General features: G+C 41.3%; 1 protein-coding gene across 1 annotated transcript; it reads right to left on the reverse strand.

Moving 5' to 3' along the window:
• Positions 1–14,116: 14,116 nt before the first annotated feature.
• olig3 (oligodendrocyte transcription factor 3) lies at positions 14,117–15,629 on the reverse strand. The gene has a single exon (XM_072390341.1). It carries the CDS (start codon positions 15,627–15,629, stop codon positions 14,757–14,759), a length of 873 nt encoding a protein of 290 aa, XP_072246442.1. The 3' UTR covers positions 14,117–14,756.
• Positions 15,630–15,863: the final 234 nt, after the last annotated feature.

Below are 15,863 nucleotides of genomic sequence, written 5' to 3' on the forward strand. Positions count from 1 at the left end.
AAATTGTGAGATAGCAACTTAATATAATGGGAATCCTGACGCATAAACAGCAAAATGTGTAAGCTGTGACAATGCAGATTTTTGTAAATGTGTATTCTGTAACTTTTAGATCTAACCATACACCTTTAATTAGTTTGTTAATGTTGCATATCATGAGTCTTGAATTAGCGATCTCATACATGAAGGTTCGTGGAACAGTGCCTTCAGCCATTTTTTGAAGCATTTGTCTTCAAATGAACACTGTCAAGATGTGGAAAGGGATTGAGTGGGATCCATCATAAGGCCACTGCATCCACATGCACCGCAGAAAAGATCAAAACTTTAAAAACAAAAAAAGAGAACAGTGTAAAGATGATTATTTTATATTACATTTGCCTCATCTTAGCAACACATGGATATCTTTGTCCTCACCCACTTTCTTCTCACCTCCTGCTTTGTGTCTCTCAGCCTGTTGGAAGAAGCAGCATGCTGTAAACTCTGCAGGCCAGATGTGATCCAAAGCACAACTGATGCTATTAACGGCATCAACAGGACTAGGAAGTGTGCCTTTTCAAATTCTGCTTTGTGTACTTTGGACCATCAGTACAACAGGAGGAGTGACAGGAGGTCCGCACTCCAGCCCTCATTTGGACCCCTTCCTCTCTGTGTCTTGACAGGAGCCCCATGCAGTGCTGTCTGTGCCAGACTGACGGCCTGCCTGTGTCTAGCAGTTGGAGGCATAACAGGCAGGTATTGACATGGATTTCTCCCCTGTAGGCCCCAGCAGAGAGCCCAGGGACTGTTAATAGTCCTCTAACGGGATGACCAGCCCATGGACAGCCCCCATTGGCCCCCCTGGCACTTGTGATGAAGGGGAATGATAACAGATGGAGGGGGAGGAAGGTACTTTTCCTATTTGACAGACAGACGGAGAAAGGTAGGGATGAACCTTGATGGGTTGGGGGTGAGTGACAGCTCTTGGTGGGGTGTCAGAGAGTGACAGTGCTCTGGTGTTGGTGTATTTGTTGAAGGCAACGTATTCCCCTCAGCAGCACAAGTGTTAAGGAAATATTTTTCAGAGGTGGGCTATGGTGCAAATAATTTATTCAAAATTTGCACACGTCTGTAGTATTTACTTTCTTCGTAAGTCGTACTTCGAAAGTCGGCGTCCTTCGGAAGCTATTTAGATAACTCGCAATCGCGTATATCCATATATTAGGAGTGAACGAGGCTTAGACGATGCAGTCTCTAAATAAGGCATTATCTGTTTTTATTTCACCAATACTTTAAGAAGAATGAATGAACGAACGTGTACTATAGCTCTGTTGGCTCATAGGTGCTGTTATGTGGCTACTTGCGGCTATAGGAGAGCTAACGGCGGGATTTCTACACAGACACTCTACTGGGAGTACTTCATCCACACGCCCCCCTGGAGCGCAGTTTATTTACTCCTTGCTCTGTGACAGTCGGCTAACTTCAGTTTGCTACTGCTAGTTTTGTGCAACATGGCAGGATATTTATCAAATTTTGACAATGTGAATGACAACTTTGAGTAAGATGGACGTTCTTACTGGAGTGAATGAGCTGTGCTGCAACCATGCGTGTCGATGAAGTGGTCCCAGTAGAGGTGTGTGTAGAATTCCCTCTGTTAGCTCTCCTATAGCTGCAAGTAGCCACATAACAGTAGCTACGTATTAACAGAGCAATAGTACACGTTCATTCATTCATTCGTCTTAAAGTATTGGTGAAATAAAAACAGATAATGCCTTATTTAGAGGCTGCATCATATATATGGATATACGCAGATCGTGAGTTATCTAAATATCTTCTGAAGGACGCCAACTTTCGCCAAACTGTTCTCGGTGAGTAGATAAACGTATTTCATTCATGCCACATTAATGGAAAGTGTGGAGTGACAAGTATGACGCCTGGAACTTCTGCATTGAATATTCTGACTCGTACATTTGCTTTGCCTCAGACTCTTCAATTAGTAAATATAAAGCTGGGTTGTTGATGGTTGGGCTTTTCTCCCTGGTGATAAGTGTCATAGTTACCAGCTGCTAAATTCCAGAGCAGCATCCAGTGGCTATTAGCACAGCATCTGTTGCTGGTGACATTTTCAATATAGCAAATCAGAGCACTGATGCTTTTATATTTTACTACAGTGAAAGATTTCTGCACGAGGCTAGAGTGTTTTATCACATTAATAGTTTGTAAATAAGTGTTAGCCAAACTAAACTCCATAAAAAAGCACCATCTGCTTTTTGTCCCAACAGGTTTTACACATTTTGTGATTACTGGATTTATCTTTTAGATTCATATTTGGTTGTATAAATAAGCATATCTCATAATCACCAATTATTCAATTATGGTGTGGAATGATAAAAATGGTACATTTGTTGCCACATTTAGATTGCAACAACCATCCCAATTGTTTGCATTTTTCATTATCACCTCATTTAATACCAGCTGAGAGGAAAGATACCCTCTCTCCAAAAGAAAACACTGTAAAAGAAGCAAACAAGGCCCGACAACATATTAAAGAGAAAACACAAGGAGTTACCTTCGGAAATATATGCAAACTGCAAAACAGGAACCAACAAAGGGCCCATTTAATTAAGTTCCATTTACCCATTCCTGTCTTTGATGTCATCATCATAGATTATCATACATAGGATGTTTAATGTGTTTGTATCCATACTTGTTTGGTTTATTTACATAACTTTGCTGTTATGTACAATATAAACCCAATTATTCTTTAAAATATGCCGTAGTCAAGCATGAAATGACTTTCTGTTAGCAGAAGGGTTCCATAACACACACAACACCAAAGACATCCTACACATGCATTTTAAACATTTCATTTAAAACCCCCAATTAAATCGAGACGCATACGATTAAAATATTACAGATGTTAAGCAAGGTTTAATGACATGTGAGAGTTCTAAGATCATTGTTTCCTCTACACCACAACCTACTTCACCACACACACGCACACAGTAGAAACACTTCCCCTGGCATATCACTTTGTCCTGTCTGACTGGGTGAGGTCTCCAGGGAGCCATTACATACAAAGCGTTAACATCTGCCAGACATTGCTGAGCCAGAGCAGTTGTGATTTGTCCATATGATGACTCTGGCCCATACAGCCATTGTTTTTGTGTGTGTATGTGTGTGTGACTGTCCCACTGTCCACTGCTGCTGTCACTTCTGGTTTCACACCCACGATAATGCCTGTTTATGATTAGAGCCGTGCCTTCCTCGTGTTTCCCTCTTTTCATCCCAAGCGGAGCTGCTGTAGGCTGACAGTCTTCACAGCATCATGGTGAGATCAGTTTATCTCTGATTACGTACGTTATATTTTGCTTTGATTAGCTTGGATTCTGTCTTTTGGAACACAATGACTTTCTTGCAGTACACGGAATCCTGAGATTGTTCAAATATTGCACTTTTGTTTTTAGATGTAGAAAAAGAGGCAGCTCAAGACCAAACAGCACAATCCATTCAATGAAAACCATACTGTAGGCTATGCATTTATATACATTTCTGGATGCATGGTCCTTAAACAGCTGGAGTTTTAGTTCTAATTTAACATCAATACACAATTTTATCTCAAGATTAAAAAAACTCAAGTTAAACACACATGGCCAAGCTCAAGTTTTTGGCTCCTCAACCAATAACTTCATTCAGAACGTCAGAGCATGTTGAGGTATTATTTACGTGTTTTTTCTCCAACAAGCTGTCTGGGTGTTGATAATGTTGATATTGATCAAAATCACCAACTGTGACCGAGTCCGCCTGGCAGCGCTATCACTGAGGTCCAATTGCGCCAGCTGAATCCAGGCCAGAGAGAGGAGGCTAATGTCTGCTTTAACATCACCGCCAAATCACAGGGAAGGTTAGGTAGCGGGCTAACGCCTGGGTTAACAGAACTGCCAGATCACAGCAGAGACAGACTTGAAAAAAATGCAAGAAAAGAGGTTTTAAATCTTCAGAGACAGTTTAAAGTTGATTGCATTTCTTTGCCTAAGACCTTTTCAGATTTACTGAACACCTGGTCAGAGTGAGAGCGAGAGGAGAGGTGGAATGTGTGCGTTTCTTCTGCTGCCAACTGATGGATGACAAGATCGTTAGACTGACTGTAGGGTGTAAATGTGGGCCATTGCCAAGCCACGTACCTCAAGTTGGAGGGTGTAATGTATGTCTTTATGATGCTGCCAGCAGATATGTCAGATAAATCCCAAAAGACTTTTTGAATTAATTTTTTTTCTGAGGGGAAAGAGAAAAGCTTATACTAAGGTTCCATCAGTCTGAAGATCTCAAAGCAGGTGATTCATCCTAAATACAGTGTTCTCTTTTTGAAATTAGTCAAAGGACCTTCTCAGTCTCAAGTAAAAAAATGCTTTTTATTATTTTCTTAAAATTGAAAACAGTCCTAACTGCTGATTTCATTCAGTTTTGAAATACACTGGGAATGCCTCCCTTCGAATGAAAAATAGATTTGCTCACAGAATAATTCTGATTTTGGTAGAATGGTATTAAGTGCAAGTCACAACAGAGGCAAAACGGCTTCTGCTTAACTCAGTTCTGATGAGCGAAACAGATCTAAACAGTAAGTGAAAAAAAAAAACCTCTAGACCACTGACCTGCACCCTGAAATATTTGTTACTGGGCCACGAAGGGTCCCACCAAAAGAACAAAGCAGAAAATAAAAATGCAGTACAACCAAAAATCTACTTGCTCCTTAATGACGTTGAACAGAGCATGTTATGCTGTTTTGACATCGAACGCACCATAACCTGCATGCTACACCTTTTCCTTACTTAAACTGCAGAGACAGAAGCATTTTTGACTTGTTCCAAACATTAGCTGGGATTTTGAAAGAGACCTCACTGGCACATGCTGCTATCACTGTCTCTTATTGTCCCTCGATGGGACTGTCCGTTTGCAGGAAAACATGCTCAGGGAAGGGATATCGGTGAGTTGCATTGTTTTTTATTTATTTATTGAGGGTGTCTAGGCCAAGATAGCAGTGGCACAAGTTAACATAATACAAGCATAAAGACGTGACAAATATACAACATTTTACATAAAAAAATATAGACAGGTTAAAAACGATTGCTGAAAACCTTCACATCATGTAAAGACACTTTTGAAGTTGATTCAGAGAGAAGCAAGCAGCATATTTAAATGCCTTATTTTCTGGGAACAGCAGGGATAAATCATGTGTGTAATCATGAAATGTTATAAAAATCACATATAAGGAAAGCTACAGGTTAACAAATAGCTTCAATGAACTGGTTAATTAGCCCTGTGGTAATTATTTGACCACATTTTATCCCTCCAACACCTTTATATTGGCTGTGGGGATTCAAGGATTGAGGATTCAAACAGGCTTTTTAAACAGGAGTACACTTGCTAAAGAAAGCTGGTTAAATCCTTTCCCATTAGCAGTTATAGTGTGTTTACCTTCAGGGCATTGAGGGCTACAACTCGTCATTCCCTCATAGGGGACGACTTTTGTAACTATGACAACATATAGGGACAGCATTTCACTGTATGCTGCAAGTTGTGTTAGTCCAGAGTTTCGGATAAAAATGATAATCTGAGATAATGAGATATTTTTATGTTTAATCGGACTGTGGTCATCAGCCCCTCACAGCAGCCCAGAAAAAGATCTTCCAGCTGTCTTACAGACGGTAAAATTAATCAGTCTTGTCTCTTTTTCCGTGATTTATTGCACAGTTTCAGAGTTTATGGTAAGAAAATGCGTGTCTCTGTAAGGGAAAGCTGTGCTTGCCTTCTACTGTAGCACCAATTGCAGCATTCTCTGTGAAAATGAACTTTATTGGGTTTTGTGTTCCTATCGAGCCGAGCCAGAGCCGATAAAAAAAACCTGTGACGACACCAAGTTCATTTGATGCGTAGATCTGAATGCTGATTAACGTTTTTACATTCCAAACAAAAGCCAGATGTTAGCAGGTCTAAGTTGTTTTTCTGACCTGTGTGAAAGGGCTAATGAAAACTGGTCCAGAACGGAGCACAGGTTCAGGACCTTTACCCTAGTATAGAGACTGCAGTAACTTAGTATGGGCACAACACCCATTGGAGCCAGGATTGCTGTTTTCACATCTTCCAGTCTTGAAATGTTATCTGCGGTGAGGCTTCTTATTAAGTTTACTTTAAGAATACTGTCTCAAATGCTCAGTAAAGGTGCAACACAGTGAGAGTTTATCTTGTTTTATGTCATTCATGGAGCCAAGAAGTAGAACTAGAGTATTTTGGGAGGTCTTTGACCCTCTTAATTCTACTGCACAAACCAAGGCTAAAGCAGTAGTAGTGATAGATATTGTACTTTTGAGGTTATCCTGAACCTGTTGTGACTTGCAGTGCTGAGCATTTATGATTGGTTAAGTTTCCCCTGAATTTTATTTTCACCTTTCTGTCTCAATCATTTAATGTTTAATCTCTATCACAGTTTGTTAATCTGTTAATTCAAAGTTGCACCACAGGAACAGTTGCTGTAACAAACAGTTACTCTTTGTAGCACAACATTCAAACCCAGACATTTATGTGGCATCAATCATCTGAGAAGACACAGGTGCACCTTGAGCTGGAGAGGAGAAGGAAAGGAGAGCCAAACAGTGAATGAAGAGCAATAAAGCCGTAATCCCTTTAGTAGATTTTGAGTGAATGCATTTGACACCTATTTCCTGGTTTGACTGCACTGTAAAAAAAAATTAAAGTAACACATCATAAAGATTGTTTTGTACATGTATGCTTTTATGAAGCATTTAGGCTTTATGCACATAGAAATAACACAGTTAAAATCGTGTTTATTTACTGCAGATTTCATATGTTATACTGATCGACTATTCAGAGTGAGCTATTTCACCACCCAAACCACCAGTGACTTAACATGACAATTCAGTTGAAAAAAAGCCTCACCAGGTCCATCAGAGCTGACAGTATGTCACACTCTGAAAAGACAAGAGACGGCCCAGGTGTTCCTGATGGCCAGTTTATAGCTTGGTGTATAAGAGCTCTTGGGGATTTGTGGAACAGCAAAAGACCCAAGGCTAAGATAAACTTTTAGCTCTTTGGAAAACACAGTTTAAATTCTGCATGTTGCTGGTCAAAATATGTGTTGAAGTGGCAGAACATCTGGTGCTGGAAGCACTTGGAGCTCTGCATTTTTGGAGCTCAAAATGCAAAAAACACAAATACCCTTTGAATCTACTTATTCAGGGGATAACATATACAGTGGGACTGTAATGGCTTTAGTTTCATATACCTTTTTCCCACCATATCTATTTATTGTATCAACTACAGAAGGTCGCCGTGTTGTCTTCAAAGCCTATTAAAACTTGGTCCACAATCAAACTGCTTTCATTTCTAAACTTTTATTTTCCGTGTTCTCAGTGAAGGAAGATTTTCAGACACATTTCTCATTTAATTTTGGACTGGAGCACACAAAGGGGTAGTCTGATCTCTCTATTTGCGCTGTCTGTTCTTGGCTTCAGTCGTGGCTCGCGCTCCTCACGATCATGTTTCACTTTGTCGCCCGACTCCCCCTGCTGAGAGGGGACTGTCACCCAGCACTGTGCCAGGCCTGGAGCTGGCACACACAAACACACACACACACACAAAATATTCCTCACTCCATCTCTTATATTTTAGTCAAAAAACCCTCCTGGTCAGTTTTCCCCATGTCATCGTGACATGACTCGTTCCTGTGGGCAGATTCAAAGCATGTGGTGGCCAGAGATTTATATAGATATAGATATCTCTCCTATTAACATCTGCTCCTCTGGCCTGCTCCGCTCCTCTTTCCAGAAGGCCAGCACTTACCCATCCACCCACACATACATGCATACATACACACTCACATTCACGGGCACACTCTCGTACTGCGGTTCATCCATGGTTGACAATCAAGGACAGTTGGTTTTGAGCAGTGTCAGGACAGTTATACTCTCATGGGGAGTCTCCCAACTACAGGCGACTGGCACACAGACAAACACTCAGACAGCACATTTACGGCCAAACACTGAACGCCATCTGTCAGTCACTGTTGGAGGATATTTCGGCTGACGCACACACACACACACATACACACAGACACTTTCTGTCTGGCTAAATCTGTATTTATTACACAAAACTGACACCAAAACTGGCTTGTGTGTAGAAATGTGAAAATTTGTGTGTAAACACAGCATGTCCAGTTTGTCAGGAAGGATGCCTGCATCTCATTGTTTCTTTCATTTCCAGACACATTATAATACTGACAATGAACACACACAAAGTGCTGATGGTGGAAGAACTCAGATATTTTCTTAAGTAATCTGGTACTATCATGACAACTGATTTTGTTCCAAGTAAATGCCCTGCCATCACTCATTAAACCTTTATTTTGATGGGCTGCCCTCTCTTTCTATGATACTGAGCCAGTTTAAAAAACAACGTACGTTGTAATGTTGCATCAACAAAAATGTGTTAAAACCATCGATACTTTGAGATTTTTTCCTAAATAAGATATTAAAAATGTAGATTAAAATTGAATCATATGGAAACCAAAGAACTATCACAACGGGTATTCAGACGAAGAAATGATTCATTTGTGAAACTAATTCCAAATCCAATTATATAAAACTGCTAAAAGTAGAGGTAGTGCCAGTCTTTCTTTTAAGTGAAATAGGCAGTGACTTACGGCGCCACCTAGTGGGAGGCACCACTGTGGAAGTTCAGATTTATCTTAGCAGGGGATCAAGCGGAAGAAGAAAAAGTTGAAAATTGCACAGTATTAACAGAAGGAGAAGAAAAGTGAAGTCAAAACTATGGGGGACATCTCTTCTGAAATGTGTCTTTCTTCTCTTTCATCCCTAACACTATAAGTGGAAATCAATGTATCAGCGAAATATGCTGTCAAAATCATCTGTTAACATACTCATTGCTCACTTTATGTGACTTTCTTTGAATTGGAGAGCATGTATAAAGTTTTTATTTTCATCCACATCCTACACAAGATAGTTTGTAGTCCAGAGGAAATGAATATGAATATTTCAGCAGCATATGTCCATGCATTTTCTCCACATTGATTTTAATGAGCCTGTTAAGTTGTTAATTTCATTCTGTGCTCTGAGGTGAGTAACGTTGATTAAGTTTATCTCTAATGATTTTCTACTGCAGTAAAATAGAGGGATTATCATGACAGTGGAATATATGTTTCCTCGATATTACTTGACTGAGGTTGAATACATGTGAAGTCCTTCAAACAAGCACTCTCAAAAGCTCAATGTCATCAGCGATCATCAGTTTTAAACTTTTTCGTGTTGCATGCTGATATTATTGCACGTTCTATTTAAAGATAACTTATCATATCTCAAACATTTTCAGCAGCCAAACTCCCACAGAATGTGTTTTAGCAGATCTTTTGCCCAAGTCTGCACACGGGATCATTTTGAAAGTGTTTGCATGCACATTAGCATCATACTTTCGAGACGTATCCGGATTGAATCATTCTTGCTTTAATGTTGACATAAGAGACCTGGGTATTCATCAAGTATCTAAGTCATGAGTCTTCTTTGTTATCTGAGCCACTATGAAGTTTAACACCAGAAAATGTTCTGAAACCTGGATAAAGGACTCATGCCACAGTATCTGGATTCTTCTAGCTTCCGGTTTCAACACATAAGACCTGGTGATCTTTTGTACGATCTTGTGTTTAAGATTTACAATTACTGCCTTATCCAAGTACAGGTGATCACAGAGATGAACCTTTGATATGAATATATTTATTGATATAGATACAGAAATTAGTCAAACCCAACACTGAACCCTGTGGAACACCATTTTTGACGACACCTTCCCATCTTCACAAACCAATTACATTCATTAATGGGGAAGCAAATTATATCGATTTAAAATGCTTTGTACATTTAAATGCTGTAGCGAATACAAACACTGTGGTCAAATACAACATTTATATTGCAAGTAAATGTTGGAACTGGTCAATAAGGCAATTCTAACAGCTTTTATTAATGTTAATTTACTTAGGCAACATTTTTACTAAATGTACTAGGTACTAAAACTGAGTGCTTTCAAGTTTAATTACATTATTCTGCTTATTTCTACCCTTCAGAGACAAAGTCTTCATGAACGGTTAAGTTTATCTGTAATAAATACAGGTAAGAGTTTGTTTTGTCAATGGGCCAATCCTGAAAAAGTTTAGTCAGATTACAATTTTAACTGTGATGTTTTTACAGTCACTTTTCTCCTTCCTGTTAACGACAAGGAATGAATCCCATAACTTCTTCACCTGTACCATGTCCTTAGTTTTATTTGTAGAATTTTAAGGTGCTTTCAGATAATTAGTAAACTAACTGTTTTAGGCAGTGTTTTTCTTCTCTGCCTGTATATTTTTCCAGCCTGTGTTGTGCCTTTTCTTATACACACACCGATTAACATATGAGAGGTTCAAAATCTTGACCAAGGGCACTTTGTGGACTGGGAAAGCCAAAGATTGAACCATTGACATTTCTGGAAGGCAACTGCTTTATTTCCTGATCTGGGACAAGTTTACAAATATAACATCTAACTTCAAATTGTAGTAAATGACACCATGTGACATGGAAGAACTTCAGGATTCTAGTTAAGCACAGTATTTGAATATATGGTTGTCATTTTATTTACTTACTTGTTATTTGATTTATCAATGTATATACATTTTGAAGAAATAGGGTTTTGCTTGGATCGTTTAGTGTTAATAAAACCTTAATAAATCAACTTGATCTATTTTCCATTGAGCTCGAACGTCTCCTGATAACAGATGACACAACCAGCCTGAAACAATAACACACATGGATGTCATTCTTCAGCCCCATCCTCTCACTTCCCGCGACCCTGCATGGACAAAGGGAGGTGTCAGCACCGCTTTTCTAACCACACAATTAACATGCAAATGAGCTCAGTCGCTAATGGCGATGGCAAAGCGCTCTTATGATGGAAATATGCTTTCTGCTTTGGCAGTATGGGTTAAACGTTAGTCTATGGAATCAGCTGAGGACAGGCAACGGGCCCCGAGGCCTCCCTAAGGGCTGAGAGAGACAGAGAGGTAGACCCATGAAGGCTATGGCCTTTGCACCTGCTTCACTATGACACACACACACACATACAGACACACAGAGCATGAGCAGGCGGTTATAATCAGCCTCATTCAGGCTGTCAGCCTGGTCAATAACTTATCCCCTCAAACTGCTTTTGTTCTAGCAGCGGCTCGGCTGATGTGGCCGCTGCCCCTTATTCAACTGAAATTTATTTTCAATTGCCGCCCTCAGGCACCGGGCCTGCAGCGGCTCACTGACCGAGCAACTAAATAAACCCGCAGACCACTTCACATTCACACGCTTCCACACAGACTGGAGCCTTCAGAGGGAATGCAACAACAGTGTGTGGTTGCCAAATGCTGGACTTATACAAGCCTTAAATGCCCCCACTGTTTGTACATTTCTGACAAAAAAAAAACAAAAAACTCATATCTATAATGGAGCTCTTGCGCAGCTGTCGGTGTGTTTTAATCAAAAAGGTTTTTCAGATTTGGAGGTTTTGGAGGAGGCAGCTTGTTCACCGAGCGAGGCTGACAGCGTTTGTTGCCTCGTTAGCATCCGCGTCCAAGAGGGTGTGAATGTGTGTGTGTGTGTGTGTGTGTGTTTGAGGAGAAGTTGAACAAAGCGGTGTTGCTCTAAGTGATCAACCTCGAGTGGCTCGCAGTAACAGGTGTGTGCTCTGCAAAGGACCAATCGTTTGTCAAGCCTCGTGAAAAGAGGAGCTGATGGCCACAGGTCCACTCAGTCATCACTGCAGAAACAAACAGGGCCATTTATCTGTCTGTCAGCGTTATTCGTTGTCATTTAAGAACAGATTTACTTAGTTATCAGGATATATAGCTTTTTCAACACTTACGTGTGCTTTGTATAATTATCAGTATCAGCTCATGAATCAGCTTTAATATTCAGATGTTTGCTGCAGACTTTTCAGCAGAACTAGATAAAAGAAAAGTTCCAAATAAACGTTGAAAAGCTGCACAAATGATATTGGACAAACATAATATTTCTGACTTTTAGAGCTGTTTTTCTCCCTCGTTTCTTTCTAACTCACTTTCATATTTTGTATTCAGTTAATCTTGAACATAATCTGCTTTTTAAAAAATGATAATGTCTTCCTCAGCTTCATGTCTTGGTTAAGCCTTAATTAAGAAAAACATTTGTATTTCAGAAGGATTTGCTCCAGTTTGAAGAAAGCAGAATGATAGTCAACTTGCTATGTGTGTGTGTGTGTGTATAAATCCTTCTGTTAAGCCCCTGCAAAAACGTTCACTCCGTATTTTGCATGTGAACACTGACTTTTTCATATAGCAGAATGACATAAATATATTACATTTTAGGGATCTGGTCTGTGAGGTTCTGCTATGATCGTCTTTTCAGAAATACTTAAACTTCTAAAAATAAAAAAACAGTGATTTGCATTCATTCCTTTAACACAGAACGGAATTTGCATTTGTCTTGGCATTTGCACGTGCATGATTGCTTTGTGCATTATTTTGTGGTTTACTTACAAATGATCCCTCTCTCTGACGGCAGCAGCGCTTGATAGCGACAGCAGCAGTCTCCGCTTTACGCAGCTCCTAATTAGCCAGAATTAAGAAGTATTTCTCAGCCCATTGAAGAGTCCATTTCCTTTGAAACCAGAGCATAATAAACCTTAAGTAATTACCCCAACTCATGACTATTAACTCGCAAACCGCCAGCTTCCCTTGACAACATCCTCCTCAGTGTTGTGTGGTTAAAAGGCCATTGCGGCTACCAGCTATTTACATCCCATCTGGCAGCCTGCGAGGGACAGACAGGCTGCACTCATTCCTAAAGACAAAAAAAAAAAAAAAAAAAAACGAGCGCAGAACGAACTCTTTCACTTTTTCTCAACTTGGACACAGAATTTGTGTTTTCTTTCCTCCAAAAAAAGTTACAAAAGGCCTCCATCTCCTTTTCTTTTTCTTTCTTTCTTTCCTTTATTTATTTTTTTCAATCCACACACTCATTTGCATGCGGCGAGGCCGAGGAGGGGGTCTGAATGTATAATCTTCTACATTTAGCAGCCTGTAATCCCAACGCCTTTCTCTGATGTGATTTTCTCCTCTTGGTCCCCCGTGAACAATTAACTTGTAATCTCCACAAACACACATTCTGTCGCTGTGGAGATGAGACGGAGGAACACCCATGGGACCCGGCGGACAAACTGCTCTGCGCTCCCCGAGGCGGAGCACTTTCTCGCCGCTGCACGGATCAGTTCAGCTGGGCTCCATTAGGCTGCTGCAGCCGGACCCGCATGTCATCCACATTTGCCTCTTCCTGCGTGTATCTAAATAAACGACCGTATCTGAGTCTAAGTCATCAGGGGGTGGTGTACTGTGTGACTGGAGGAGAAGCAAATAATGTGACACGGCCTGTATTTGTATATGCCCTAAATCTATCCATGAAATGTTCAGGCTTTGTCAGATATTAATTTCAGATGCTAAACAAAAGTCCGGCTATAAATGTCTTTAATTCATTGTTTTAAGAGTACACGTTTTCATTATGTTGCGCAATTTTCCTGTGAAATACTTTGTCAAAAAAAATCACCATGTACTTTTTTCACTGAGTTTTAAATAAGCAAAAGTGTGTGTATATAACATTAAAGTTAACACCACCTGCTGTTAAATGCCTCGCTGTAGCTTGGAGCTTTGTGACCCAACACCCAAAAACATTTCAAATGAGATTTAAATAATGAAAATATTTGATTATTCAATATGTTTGGATGTCATGGAGGAAGAGATTTTAAAGTGCTTTCATTTATATCTGAGCTAATTAAACTAAGATTTCAGCTCTGAGTGGGGGGAAATCAATATAATAATGATAAGGAATAATAGAAATAATAAGGAATAGTAAGAAAACAGCTCAAGTAAGACTTAAGGAACTTCCAAGTTGATTCGTTAATGGTTGTTTTTAATGTTTTTGAGTTTTAAAACAATCATTTCAAAAGATAAGAAGAAGACAATCTTTATGATCCATAATCCCAGTTTTATTGAAACTTCATCCAGGGACACTGGGGATAATAAATATTTCATCAGTCATCAACAATGTACAAAAATAAAGAGACGGAGTCTCTGGGTAAATTCAGTTCAGCAAAAAGAATCATGCCGAGATCATCGTTACCATCATGCAAGAAAACAAAAGGGAAATCAGAGCACAAATGGACACGCAACGAGCCACACACTTGAAATAAATCTATAAATTTTAGATTTGAAAACAGATTTACGCGGTGGCAGAGTCGCCCCAACCAGACCCACAACCGTCATTATTTTCATATAAGTGTAAAATCCTTGGTACAAGGCACAGAGAGCATTCTTCGTTTTCACAAAAAGACGCCTGATAAAAGAAAACAATAAATCAAAATGTTCATGCAGCCTGCTTCACCTTTCACAAGTGTGACACAGATTCAGTCAAACACAGGAGGAACGTGGCATCTTGTTGCATGACACAACTTTTTATACCTTCAACTGGCAAACCAGCAGTCTTTATTTAAGTCCTTGTTACAAGGAGGAAAGTATTTTTTCTCATACGTCTAACAAGAAAACAGACTCAACAACAACATGCATCAGTGAGGCCAAATTCACCCTCATGCCCTGAATTATCTATTTACAAACACCTTTACACTTCTCAGTCTCTGCTGTCTGTCAGACATCATTTCATCCCGTCCTTCCCCTCCCCTGTGAGTCTCGTGAGGCCGGTGGAGGTGATGGGGATGTGCGGAGGAGGAGGCACCTGGCAGATGGTGCAGGGACACGGCAGCCCGGCCCAGTGCTGGAAGCCGGAGCCCAGCTGCAGGGCAGGGGGCGCAGCCGGGGAGCCCTTCATCAGGGCGTGGGGTGCTCGGATAGAGGTGAGCCCCGGAATCGCGCTTGACAGAGTGGGGGGCGTGGAGGAGGTCAGCGCGCTCCCGAGGAGAGGATGCACCTGGTGAGCAGCGGCCGCGGCCGCTGCTGCAGCTGCGGCGGCGGCGGCTGGACCACCGGAGTGTCCACCTGCGCCGGCACCGTGCGCCACAGTGCCGCAGTGGAAGGCTGAGTGCTGCCCTCCGTAAATCTCCCCTACCAGCCGCTTCATCTCGTCCAGGGAGCTGGTGAGCATCAGGATGTAGTTCCTGGCCAGAAGCAGCGTGGCGATCTTGGACAGCTTCCGCACCGAGGGCCCGTGAGCGTAGGGCATCACCTCGCGCAGGCCGTCCATGGCCAGGTTTAGGTCGTGCATGCGCTTCCGCTCCCGGCCATTAATTTTCAGACGGAGTTGGTACATTTCCTCCTCGGTGACTTGCTTCTTCAGTTTGTACTTGCTGCTGTTGCTGCTGCTTCCCACAGATGATGACTTGCCGTCGCTGGAGCGCAGGTGATCTCCGCCGGTAATCTTCTGGCGCTGCTGCTCGCCGCTCTGCGTGGAGGAGGAAACAGATGAGCCGACGTGGTGGTGGTGATGATGGTGCGAGAGGTGATCTCTGAGATACATGCCGTCTAGGTCCGGCGAAGAGGCTCTGCTGCTCGGGCTTGAGTCTGAATTCATTTTATGGTTTTGCTTCCGAGGTTGTTGGGTAGGAGGTCGCTGCTGGCTTCCTCCCTCTCTACTTTCACTCCTCTCCTCTCCCTCCCCTCTCTTCTTTCTCTCCTTCTGGAGCCTTTAATCGCTCTGGTCACCTGATGTTGCCTGTGCCTCCTGTCCCGCTCTGCTGTCCCTCTGATCACAACCGGTGGCCACTCTTCTTCTGGGGCTGCCGACTTTCTCTGTGCATGTGTCTGT

Source organism: Leuresthes tenuis, unplaced genomic scaffold (genome assembly GCF_036924035.1).
Source record: "Leuresthes tenuis unplaced genomic scaffold, fLeuTen1.0.hap1 SCAF_8, whole genome shotgun sequence".
Lineage (NCBI taxonomy): Eukaryota > Metazoa > Chordata > Actinopteri > Atheriniformes > Atherinopsidae > Leuresthes > Leuresthes tenuis.